The sequence below is a fragment of the Gallinula chloropus genome, assembly GCF_964237585.1.
Source record: "Gallinula chloropus genome assembly, chromosome: 14".
In the NCBI taxonomy this organism is placed as follows: domain Eukaryota; kingdom Metazoa; phylum Chordata; class Aves; order Gruiformes; family Rallidae; genus Gallinula; species Gallinula chloropus.
Genome location: NC_140099.1, coordinates 9,070,508 through 9,083,972, shown reverse-complemented (window position 1 = coordinate 9,083,972; position 13,465 = coordinate 9,070,508). Strand labels below are relative to the sequence as shown.

At 36.7% G+C, this 13,465-nt stretch overlaps 1 protein-coding gene across 2 annotated transcripts in view; it reads left to right on the top strand.

Annotated features, from left to right (window-relative positions):
- Positions 1-13,465, top strand: part of PPP2R5C (protein phosphatase 2 regulatory subunit B'gamma) — a 74,457-nt gene that overhangs the window by 47,496 nt on the left and 13,496 nt on the right. For both annotated transcript variants that reach the window (XM_084270436.1, XM_084270435.1), the window contains 5 exons: positions 2,168-2,367; positions 10,248-10,358; positions 10,966-11,058; positions 11,150-11,280; positions 11,884-11,943. In XM_084270436.1, the coding sequence (XP_084126562.1) occupies positions 2,168-2,367; positions 10,248-10,358; positions 10,966-11,058; positions 11,150-11,280; positions 11,884-11,943 (595 nt within the window). The remainder of the gene's footprint in view (positions 1-2,167; positions 2,368-10,247; positions 10,359-10,965; positions 11,059-11,149; positions 11,281-11,883; positions 11,944-13,465) is intronic.

Genomic DNA, 13,465 nt, shown 5'->3' with positions numbered 1-13,465 from the left:
AAACTTGGGTTACTTTCAGTATGCAAACTACTCAGTCTTTTTTTCAGGAGAAATTATTAATTGATATAGTTTTTAAATCCGAATAGACAAAAGTGTGTGTCTTCAGATAAAAAAATACAGGTGACTTAAAGTACCCTCAACTTGTTTGTAACACTGAACAGGAATTTTGGTTTATTTGGCAGAAAGTTGTTGCTCTGTTTAGGGATACCTGTCATTTAGGACCTTTTTTCTAACTAGTGACTCTTCACACACCAAGGTATCTTGGTGGCACTGAAGTCTGTATCTGGTTATGGTGGTTTTTTCATGTATGCTCCATTTTGTTCTGTGTTTTTCAGGGCTATTACTTCACAGCTACTTTTTTTTTTCCTGGAATTAATCATCAGAGCAATTCTTGGTACATAACTTAAAAACAATTGCCAGCTATTTTTAACCAAATATGTTCTCCAGGTTTGTTATAGCCAAAGTACTTTTGAAAGGAACTTCTTTTGGGGGAGGGAGGAACTCCTCAAGCTTTTGTTACTGTAAGAAGTTTGTCAGGCACTTAAAGGAGAGCAACTCATTGTAGTTCATCAGCTGTACTGTAGATACCTGTTCGGTTTATTAGGTTGTACATGCATCTATTAGGTTGTGTGTGCTTGTGTTTAGTAGTACCATTTCAGATCCTTGCTGCTAAAAAAATCTTAGCATTTTATGATACTCTGTGGAATAAAAAAAGTCATCAACTGGAAGAGGTAGGAGTAAGATGTGGAAATATTTACAAAGGCAATCTAGTCTTACTCTGTTTTTAACATGCTATTAATGTCTTAGCAGTTCATATCTAACAATAAAAACGTCACTATGCAGAAATGTAAAATGTGTTACAGTGTTAATTTATGGATGCTTTCTGTGGTGTGTTCACATTTCTTGCCTTAAGCTTAGTGTTGTAGCTCTGGGGCCGTTTTAATTGCACATGAATTTTTGCAAGTTCAGACCTGTCAAAGTACAGGACTCCCTGTTTTTTTTTATGACTGGCCAGTTACTTTAGTATTTCCTAAGTATTGCAAGTTAAGGACCTGGTCCTGAAATTTTTTGCTGCATGTAATGGTCTGTAATTTCACATGCGTTAGTCATCTGAACTGCTCCTGGGATTACTTATGTGAGAAATAAAGCACATGCAGACTTTTGTGGCATCTGTTCTGTAACTGTTGAATGGTTAGCAGTACACAGTAGGTATTTGAATTTGTCAACATGATATTGTTCTTTATAAACAGCAGTCTGATGTTAGTTCTTTCTTAACAGTAACTTAAACTTCTACATTTTATTTGGACTTAGTGATTTGTGGCTTGCTTTAATTTCAAATTATAATTGGTGTTTTTCTGTTGATGTGAATGTGTGTTTGTTTTTTGGAAGGTTCATTGTTTTGGAAAATACTGATGTCAAAATAGTGTTGACTTGCTTATCAATTTTATATATGTAGTTTGAACATAACCATACCTGTCCTCTACTAAACCATATCCCTAAGCACCTCATCTACCCATCTTTTAAATACATTCAGGAATGGTGACTCAACCACCTCCCTGGGCAGCCTGTTCCAATGCATGATAACCTTTTCAATGAAGAATTGCTACAGTTTGTTTATAAATACTTCTGCTAACAAAGTTTAAAAAAAATCTTACATATTTGTTCTGTGCCTAGACATGGTCACTGTGTGCCTGTTGTGTCATAGGAGGCACTTGATACAAAAATAGACTTTGTGAACTGGCAGCTCCCAGGTCTAAGTGACTCTGGCCTAATTCTAATGCTGAAGCTGAACATCCACCTATTTATCTCTAAAATTAAACCCAGACTATTTCTGCAAATGTGGTATAATACTCTTTATGCAAACCAAGCTGTTTGGGGAATTCCTTGAGATATTTTTTTAGGTATATATTTTTTCCACTCAGTATCTATTTCTGGCAAAGGCAAGTGTGTATCACCATTGCAATTTTGATAAATCATCCTGTCTTGAACAGTGTATTTTACTGGGGTTCATAATCTGGACCATTACATTCCTGGAAGTGATTTGAAGATTCAGAAGGTTGGTTTGCAGTCTGAAGTACTTCTATGCCTGTGCCTTGGGAAGTGAAAATGGGGAGAGGAGCAAAGTCCACTACAATATAATTCATGATTAATTATTTTCACTTTTCAGATGTTCCTCCTGCTGATCAAGAAAAGCTTTTTATCCAGAAGTTACGACAATGTTGTGTACTTTTTGACTTTGTTTCTGATCCACTAAGTGACCTGAAGTGGAAGGAAGTAAAACGAGCAGCGTTAAGTGAAATGGTAGAATATATCACACACAACCGCAATGTGATCACAGAACCTATTTACCCTGAAGTAGTACATATGGTAAGTGATTTGAAAATTAGGGCTATTGTTTTTTTTAATTCACAGTTACTTCTTTAGCTGTATTGATTTATCTTAAGAAATCTTACTGAAAACTTTAAAAAAGATCAGTTCTGTTTGCACATCTGCAAAACATTAATACAACAGTACTTTTAAATCCCATTGCCAGTGTTGACTCCCTTTCTTTGTGCAACAAATTAGACACAGGAAGCAGAAGTAAATTGCCTTTTAAGTTGGTAAAAATGAAATCTTGGACTTAAAAAGGGGCTGGTGGTTTGTGCACTGTTTTCCCCCCATAAATATTCTTTGAATGGGTGTTTATAAAAATAAGGAGGAAAGTTAAATACATCTAGCTGTTAAACCTGTGTACACAGCAAAACTGAAAATTAAAAAAAATACTAGAATGAAATCAACTCTGCAGCTGTAACTCTTAATTTGATATAGTACTGTTCAGTACCAGTGATTGATTTGTAGTATTCAGAGGTGAGAGTCAGACCTTACTTAGCCTGTAGGACAGCTTGTTCCAGCAGACCCCTCTCATCTGTGTTGTGAACCCTTCAGACCTGCATTGTTTCTCCCTGCACACCATCCAAATCCTAGACCTTGTTTATTTTGGTATCATGCCTAAATCTGCTGCAGAGGAGATGGCCATGAAACTACAGGAGAGCATTGCTGCTCGCTCGGCAGTGATTAGACAGCAGTTGTGCCTGGACTAGCAGTTGGGTTGAGATCTGTAGCTATTGTCTGGAATACGCTGAGATAAGAAAGCATCTTTCAAAATTCCTGATTATTAAGGCTCTGAGAAACTGTTATGTGTGTATGAAGTTTTTCCCAAGATTTTTCCCAAGATTCACCCCAACTTGGGGTGAATTTTCAGGGGGATGACAAAACAGTGCATATTTAATGTAAATATGAACTGTCAAATTGTAAGGTCCTCCTACAAATCAGAGCCTTTAAAGATTTCTTCAAAGATTCTAAGGGTTTATAGTATGAAATATGTGACTTATTCTGAAGATTGCTTGTTACCGAAATCAGCCATAAGTGTTTGCTGATACAGAAGTTATTTTCATGAGAAGTTCTGAGTATGGGGAGTACATATAATTCTAGATGTCAAACATGTACACAAAGCATTGAGGATGGTTAATGAGATGTGGGATCATGGCTTTTCACATGTCTTGATAGCTGGCTTGTATCTCTGTTTTTTACTAATTGATTGCTTGCTTTGCAGTACTTGACATTGACAAAAAGGTCGTTATAAAAAAAGAGTAGGTTTGCTCAGGCTTCATTTAGGTAAAGTTGAGTTCAGGATAAGTTCTTGAATATTTGTCAGACATCAGTGTTTGCTCCATGTAAGAATTCTGAACTGCCCATAATTCAATAACTTTTGCTTTATATGCCTGCATTATTTTCCTTCAGCATTTATAGCCAGAATACATTTAGCTGAGGAGAGTATGTACTTTCTTTGCCTTCAGTTGCAACTAACAGTAATAAAGTCTGCACTTCGGTCAGTTTAATAAATTTTGGTGCAGTATTTGGCTGTTATCTTAACTGCCAGTGTTTTGCTGGAAGTGTTCAAGATCTGTTTGACAACTCATTCAGTGAATTTAAAATGCTTTCTTTGTGTGTTATGTTATGCAAGATTCACAGATTCACCAGGTTGGAAAAGACCTTTAAGATCATCAAGTCCAACTGTTCCTGTCCTATGCTAAACCATATCCCTAAGTACCTGATTTACCCTTTTTTTTAAAGGTATCCAAGGAACATGACTCAGCCCCCTCTCTGGGCAGCCTGTTCCAGGCCCTGAAAACTCTTCAGTAAAAATTTTTTTCCTAACATCTAATCTGAACCTGCCCTGGCACAGCTTTGTGCTCTAGGATCCAGGGTTTCCTGGCATGGGATTTAGACCACACTGTGATAGATGCTGTCACCTGGACTAGTATTTTGAGGTTAAATTCAGATAGCAGGTTTTTAGGCTCCTTTATAGAACCATTTTCTTTCGGTCATCTGTTCTGAAGCAGCTCTATTCCTCCTGCAGTAGTATGATCAGGTTTGTTCTTTCAGGTGTCTATGTGTAGATTGAGATATACTTTTGCTAAGTTGTAGGAGAAGATTTGAGTTGATTGTGTTGATTTTAAGGAAAAATAAATTGAATGTCTTTTTTTGTACTCTAAGACTTCCAAGAGACATTGGTAAGTTGTGTGCTGCTGCTGCCACTAAGAAGGAATAGTGTTTTCAGTAATGAGTCATCAAGAGAGTCTCAGATTTGAGAGTGATTTTGTTTTGGAAAGTTTGTGATTGCTAGTTGGCAGAGGAATTAGGATTTTACTGTGCCATTATGTTCACTTTCACAATTTGGAGGTTACTCATTTATGCATGAATACATACAGGTATACATGCATATATGTGTGTATGCATAACCTCTGGTTATGTTATTGTATTAGGCCAAACACTTAGGGCAATGAATGGCACACATTAGCTGTTTAATAATTAAAAAAAATAGGTTTCCTTTCAAATAGCTTCAAATCTTCTTTCTCTCTGACAAAAGAAGTGCCTATTTTATAATCTGGTGGTTCTTTATTCTTAGTAATTATGGTGTTTATGTCATGTCCATCTACCTCACGCTTCTTTTTTAGTTCAAGTGTCCCCGGGCTAATGTGTAGTAAGATCTTGTCTTTTAAATGTATATTCATCTACTGGCTTAGTTCAATTATTTCATGTTAATCATAAGTCTCCTTTTCAAAAGGTAGGAGAGAAATTAATTTCTAAAATGGATCTAATGGTGGATACAAGAGTTTCTTCCTTTTCTTCCTCAAAGAACCAGCTGATAGCTCCTTCAAATTCCTTTTTCATTCGTAAGCAAGGACATGATGGTAAAGGAAATTTATTTATCAATCACTTGAATAACAAGTTTCAACTTTTCAGCTATAATATAGCATGGTTGGATTGATTAGTGTCAGAGCAGGAACTTTTTGCTTCTGAAAGCTGTAAGTCGTACTCAAATGTCTGAATAAAGTGTAAATTGTAAACATGGGCTTTTTATCAAAAGCATCTGGTAGAAATTCTTACTTTAAAAAGAATATACATGCTTGCTCTTTTTTTTAGCTTGTTTTTTGAGGAAAACGGCTTTATGAGAATAGTTGTGCACTGATTTGTGAGAACCACAGACACTGAGGATAGTAGCTTTGTAGAATTGCTACCTATATAGAATACATACCCACATTAATGCCACTTTCCATGTCAGGAAAGGACAGGCAATATCTGGATTTCATCAGTTTTAAGTGGGACTGTGAAAGTGAATATCCTTATGAATATGCACGGCCCCAGCTAGCTAGCCAGCCTCAGGGTGTTGTTGGAGAGGTGCAAGGAGGCTACAGCAGTACTGGGTGTGGAGGTCCAGGGTGGTAGTGTTCTGAGAAAAGAAGTAGGTCAAAAGCTTGTCTAAATATGGCTTGCTTATTTTTGTTGTGCTCACAATCATTTCCTTCGTGATGACAAACTGTATGTGGATGGGTAACAGTTTTGTGAAGCATATAGGCTAATATTGCTTAGAAAATTCATAATACATAGGAACCAATCAAATTTTATAATTAGATATTTTCCAGCAACTGAAGCAGTTTTCTCTGCAACTTTGCATTATGCAAACGAAATTACATAGTTATACACAGAGGGAGGATTTTTTTGCATCAAGAGTTTTGTGGGTGCAGTTTTTTGGTTTGGTTTTCTTTTTTACTCTAATCTTTGGCCTAGAATAGGAGATGTTACTGTGAATAGAAGCGTACTACTTGTGGCTCTGTTTGTCTCTTAGGGGTAGCTTTATTCCCATGAGTATAGAAGGCGCAGACTTTTAGATGATGTAGCTTGTCATTCAGGGCTCTTAATGTCCAGCTTCAATCAGGCAGCTCAGCAGAAGGGAGGAGAAGATGTGTAATGATATTTCTGATACCTATTTGAAAATACTCTCCAGTGTTATACAAAATGGGCCATCAGAAAAACAGGACAGAACACTGCCATCACAGAAAACATAGCTATGAAGTGGTAAAAATGCAAGTTTTTTGCTTCTCCCTTTTTGATCTCCCATACTCTAAGTTACATCCTTTGGAGTCAGGCACTGTTAGCACGGAGAGAATTGTGACACACTAAGTTTTCACTAAGACTCTAATTTCATAACGTGAGGAGGAGGATGTGTTTACATTGTTTACTTAATACTTCTGTGAAATTTGGCCTTAGAGGAAATTAAATTTTGCAGCTTGTCTTGTCTGTTCAGGCACAAGACTGAGACACGAGGAAAAAATCAGCCATTTGACAGAAAGGTAAAAGTCACACTGATAATAAATAATTTCCTAAATTTGATTGGTGAGAGTTTTGAGTTTGTGCCTTCACTGGGAGATGCTGCACATTGGTTTGGACTGTTTTGTGTTCTGTTGGTCAGGAGATCTAAAACACAAAACATCAAATCTTTATTGGTTCTACTGCTCATGGAACAAATTACCCTGGTTTTGGGTTTCAACTTCTTCCATTTGATATTCTCAAAAATAAAAAATATGAAGTATGGTACCTAACATGTGACCTAGCTTTTCCTTTATATTTAGAGTGAGAGATCAAGACTTTCTCATCAAGAAAAGGCTGTTTCTTCTTATATTTGCTTAAAAACTGTAGCGAGCTTTAAATGTCAAGTCTAGTCTTCCTAGGTTTGTTTTCTTGGAAGACCATTGTTTAGTTAGACATTTTCACTACATGTTTTTAAACAAAGGTTGGAGGTTGTTAGTTGTTTGATGTCTGTGCTTTCAGATTGGAGAAGGTAAATATATCTTAGCTTTAGTTCTAATTCTCTGAAATAGTAATTACTCTGATATGCCAGTCTCTGTATCAGAGTTACTCAGTTGCTGAAATGAGGGAATATTCTGAAGAAAAACAGTATGAGCGTGACTTTTCCTTCATGGGAATATGATGTAATTCTTGCAGATTTAGCTGTTGCAGTTTGATACTGCCTCCCACTGTCTGCTCTGCCATCTGTCAGATGTGAGATGGCAGGACAGCGCATACATATGCTCCTTAGCCCTGCCAGTTAATAGGTAATTCACAGCATTATTTTAAACTGTGAATGGAAGTGTTAATGAGAAGAAGTCAGAATGTGAAGAGGGAAACATGGAATTCTGGTTCCTTTTCCCAGAACCCCACCCAAGATGGGTGGAATGTATTGCTCTGTAAAACAGCATCTTTAAAATGAAATGGCTTAATCTTTCAGTTTTTGAGTAATCTTCAAATGATCAGATAGAAAGGTTTGATGCTATAAAAAAAAACCCAAACCAACAACAAAAAACCTCAAACCCTCAGTACAATCTGAGAAAAGAATAAAAATGTGTGTATGGCATGTGATTGCTATCTGTGATGGAATTTGAACATAATAAAGACTCAACTTGTGGCATAAAGAATAGATTATAAATGTGCTATTGGAGTGTACTTTGCATTCTGAATAGCTACATTATAAGTAAATTCAAACTTACAGGGTTTCATGTTTTGGCTTGGTTTTTCTCCCTTAGATTATAAAAGCAGTATTATTTCTTGAAAGCATAGGAATCTTTCAGCTGATTAAATAAAATGTTCTTTTGCATCCTCAAATAAGGCATTCCCTTCACTGTGAGTTCCAATGGAGTAATTGATTTGTGGGGTTTTTTTCTGTCTGGTTCTGGAGTTGCCCTGCACTGTCATGTTTGCTAAGCCAAAGGTTGGCTTCTTGAAAAAGCTCTGTAACTGTTTCTGCTGCTCCTGGTGATGAAGCCTTTTGCAAAGCACTTTCTTTTTCCTGACAGACTGTCAAAGTAAGAGACAACATGGCAGAGAAGCCAGACTTAAGAAATGCATTCTCAGATTTTCCCCTAAATACTTCCAAAAAGACACCTGCACTCTGTTACAGCAATAGAATATCAATAACAAGGTATAGGTTAACTCTTAACCACTGCTTGTGGTACACATTTAGGATGGAACCTGTGTATGCCTTATGCTGAAGCTCCATGCAGCCAACTGCCGCTGGTTTGTGCAGAATGTAGCTGTCCATTCAGTGTAGCCACCATTCTTGTTAGGAGCAAACTTTTACCAAAATTTACTTTAAAGTATCATAGTATTTCATAAGGCACAACTTGATCTGTGTGTTTGAAAGCAGAATTTATTCTTGTAAGAAAAAATAAGACTTTAAAAGAACTTCATATGAAGCCTAATATACTCAAACGTTACTCAGGGCTAGGACAGTACACCAGTGTGTTTTTATTTTGGCAGTCTTCTCATTGTTTCTGCAATGGCTACAAGCTGCTGAGTGAGAGAGACATTTGTTTCCAAGGATCGTTTGGAGGTGGTGGAGGCTGTTTGGGACCATATACTAATTTGAATTTATTTTTGTTGTTCTGTATTTTTTTTTAAAGTTTAGACTGCTTGGTGCTGATTTGATAATGAGCCAGCAACAAAGTAGAACAAGAAAATCTCTAATGGTACACTTACATAGCTAAATGGATTATGTTTTTCTACTTGCTCAGCAATTTGGTTGTCTCCTACCAACATCTGCCCTACCTAATGCTCTGGATTAGAAGTGGAATTGAGGAATTAGTCTAATTTCGGTACTGACAGCTGCAGCTGCCTTGCATGTACAGATAGCAGCTTTCTCAGGTTCTTACTGGCACGTGCAGAAACCTGTTCACTCCAACTTGCTTGATAGAATTTTAATGGTTAACCCAGGGTGTGCTAAAAAACATTTGAATCACTAGTTAGTTGTTCCTTTCATATCCACAAAGATGCCAGCTGGTTTTGCTAGCTGTTGCTACAGGTAGAGAATTTAGGATACCATAGACCTGCTAAATCTTTGCACTGTTCTAGATAAGGATACTCTTTGGCACTGTTTACTAAATTTATCCCAAAAGTCATGTAAGGTTTTTTTGCCTACAAATCCATTTTACTTTGTGATTATATGCATTGCATAAATTGGTATAAATGTAACTGTTTCTGATTTTAAAATAAATATTTATTTACTTATTTTCATCAAGGTGCATGCATTTAGTGATGAAGTGGGCTTTTTGCCTGGAATGGGATCTTTTAGGAAAGTTTTCTGTCCAGGGAACAAGTTTTTTGTCTTTATAGGGATTTTGAAACCCTCCTCATGGTCAGGAGTTTGTGAAGAGTACTGCTTCAGTTCGTACATTGTATGAATGTGTGTCTAGACGGTTTTCACTTGGAAACATAAAAATAATTTATCTGTGTATATATAATCTTGTAGTCTGCTCTGCTTCCATGAGGATGCTGAACAATTTTCAGGAGGTTGAGAATTCATAGGAAGTGAAAAGATAAAGGATTAAGCTGTGCACTCAGTGCCCCCTTGGTGTCAGGTAGATGGACATGGTTTAACAGAAATACTACTGAGGTGGTGGAATTTGGTTTTCCAATGTTGCCACATGTGTATACCCACAGTGTGAAATGAAGCTGATCATATTTTATAGAGAACAACAGTGGTGGGTAATCTTTGTTTTGCATCTCTGCTTCTGACTTCCACTTGTGCAGGCTGTTGCAAAGCCTTATGAAATGTGTATATATAAAAAATGTTTCTGTAAACGTTTTCCATACATATATTTGGGCTTTTTAAATGTGTGTAAAGAGCTGAAGGCAGTCCTCATAAAGAAACAGCCTGAAAGTAGGTTTGTGTTTTAAGAGTACTACCTGGAAAAGCGTTCTCCTAGTTAGAAATCTTTAAAGAAGTATCAACTGCGGGGTGATATAGCTTGTACTTTTGCAATTATTAATTAAAACAGTGACTGTAAATATTTCTCAGTCAAAACCATCTTTGAAGTCCTTTTTTAATCATTCACTAATTTCAAAGTTCTTAAAGGCACATGTGATTTCAGTTTGCAGTTAATATGTTTCGAACATTACCACCATCTTCCAATCCAACGGGAGCAGAATTCGATCCAGAGGAAGATGAACCAACTTTAGAAGCTGCATGGCCTCATCTACAGGTATTTAATGAAGGCTTATGATGTCACAGTCTAAGAGAATTTTGACATTAAAGTCATTGCTTATGGCCTCAGAATTGTTTAGGTTATATGTCAATCTCAAATCAGTTATATTTCTCTGCAGTATTTAAAATACATTTCTTGAATTCAAGTCGACTCTTCTTAAAAAAAAAAATCTCACTATATCCTAGGTTAAAGGCTCATTGTTTCTTGAAGTTCAGATGTAACTGCTGTGATTTTAAATGAGCTTCCATTTGTCACTGAGTGCTTTGATCTGACTCTGGCACAGCTCTGCCTTTCAGAGGTACCAAAGCAAACAGAGGAAAACTGGGCATTTTCAGAACACGTACTTCTAGGCATGATGAACATTAGATTGCTGTATCTCATTTGAGTAAAACCTAGTGACAGAGCTCAGCAGAATTCCAATGCAGCTTAATGAACCTGAAGTTCTTGTACTCTGTCAGGAGAGCAAGAGCAAAGCTTTTACTGTGTGGCATATAAATAAAAACATAATGCAGTTCTGAGCAACTAATTAGCACTTTTGGTAATGTACTGCATATAAAATGGTTTCTTGTTTAAAAGACTAATACTGTCTTTGTGTTTTTTTCAGCTTGTTTATGAATTTTTCTTAAGGTTTTTAGAATCTCCAGATTTTCAACCTAATATAGCTAAGAAATATATTGATCAGAAGTTTGTATTACAGGTGAGGTAAAATTAATTAATTTTTAACATCAAGCTCTATTTTTACAATGCATTGGATTCAAGTAAAGTGTGTCTCTTCTCCCTCTCTGCAGCTTTTAGAGCTCTTTGACAGTGAAGATCCTCGTGAACGAGACTTTCTTAAAACAACTCTTCACAGAATATATGGGAAATTCTTAGGCCTAAGAGCTTACATCCGGAAACAGATTAATAATATATTTTATAGGTATGTCAGTGTCTTTGTCTTATGGTGCATGTGATCAGGTATACAACTACAAATACTGAGACACTGCTAGCATTTGCTTTCATTCTTAAGTTTACCCTGTCTTGCAGACTCCTACTCTTGACTGAAGTGTCAGGAGCCAGTACATCCTAAGGAAAAAGTACACCTAAGGTGTCTCTTTGAAAGAAAGATGGACCTTTTTCCCTTGTTTGGAAGGGACCCTTTAGTCAATGATTCTGTGGCATTTAACTATGCCAGGTGTTCTTGTATTGTTGTAATATTTGAGACGTTGCTTACGGTGTTCAGTTTTGCATTGTTAAAGTGACACAGAATATGAATACTGGACAAAGCTCAAATACATGCTGCTTTGTTAAATGTGGCAAAAAAGAACAAGCCTGAAGGTTGAAAGCAGCTTGATGTGGTACTGTTGGCTTATATTTCCACAAAGTTTCTTTTACACTGTATTTCTGGTTTGTTTTTCTTTTTTTACTCAGTGACTAAAACCTTGGGAGGTCAAGGTTACCTGTCATGTTTGATGGGGGACCTTGGTGTTTAATTGTTTCTCTCCTCAGAAGTAACTGAATAAAACTTTCCATATGTTTTTAGGTTTATTTATGAAACAGAACATCACAATGGCATAGCAGAATTACTGGAAATACTGGGAAGGTAAGTTGTAGGGTTTGTTTAATTAAACTCAGTTGGTCTCCAGAGTAGATGTTAAAAATCAAGTTGGGGATTGCAGATTGCTTTGAGACAAGATTAAAATAGCTCTGTGTCAAAGCTGTAATGAAGAGAGTAGGTTTTGTGTAAGATTGCAGAAACAGAGAAGAACCTTTTTTTAGGATGTGACAGTGTTCTAAATACTATTTTTAAGTCTTATTTTCTAGCTTAGAATCCATGTAACTAATATTAGATGTAAAGTCATTAGAATAGCATGTAATGAGTTGAAATTTTTTCAAAAATTCTTCCAACATCACTAAATACACAAATGAAATTTCAGAAGCCTTCATTTGTTAATCCCACTACTTTGCTTCTTGAAAGGCCTTGACACTGCAATTTTGTAACGTGATACGGATAGCTTTGTCAAAATGAGTGTGTGTCTTATCAAGTGATTTCCCTAATCCATGTGCAAGCTTTTGGGTTGGGTTTTGGTGGGTTTTGTTATGAGTTAATACACTTTAAAAGCTTAGTTAGGTCTACTTTATGGTGTTTCCATATCTTTACACATAAAAACAACAGGTGAGTGAGAGCAAGTTGCTCAGGGTTGTGTCTGGTCAGGTTTTGTCTGTTTCCAAGGTTGGAGGCCACACAACCTCTCAGGGCCATGCTCACAGTAAAATACTTTTTCTTACTGTGTTTAAATGAAATTCACTGTGTTTCCATTTGTGTTCATGGCCTCTTGCCCTTTCACTGGGCGTTACTGAGCAGTAACTGTTGTAATGCCATTCCTTCAGGTATTTGTACACAAGGGTAAGATCTCCCCTTAAGCCTTTTTTTCTCCAGCCTACACACCTTTCTCAGCCTTTCTTTGTCTGTCAGATGCTACGGCCCCATCATGATCTTTGTGGTGCTTTGCTGGACTTCCTCCAGTATGTCCACATTCTTTTTTGGGGAGCCCAGACTGTGTCTTACCAGGTCTGAGCAGAGGTGACTGATAGCTTCCCTCAACCTGCTGGCACTGCTGTTCCTCTTGCAGCCCAGAATGCAGTTAAAATTGGAAATACATTTTTAAATTTTTTAGGTTTACATGTCTGCTCAGAATAGCTCTTTAACTTTCAGTAGAGTGTTCAGTGATTAAGGGAATTGCATATATATCATTATTTCAACATACTATGTGGAATCCAGTAATACTTATCAAGCTATACAGAGCTTTACTATGTAAAGCTTAAATACTAGAATATGGAGCTAAATCTTCAAAACTGCTAGTTAAGTCACTAACCTTTTTGTTCTTGGCTTTGTTATGTTAGCCTTATGTGTTAAAAATTTGAAAATTATTTGGGGATTTTTTTTTGGTATTGTTTCCACCCCCTCCCCATGCTCACTCCACCCCCCCTCCTTCCCATCCCGACTTCAAAATTTCTACTAGCCTAAGTGAGGCTTCTCAACTGTCACTGTTCTGTTTTGGTTATTCTTCTAATCCATTGAGTGGGGGACACACACAAAACAAAACACACTGAGAACAAGAATG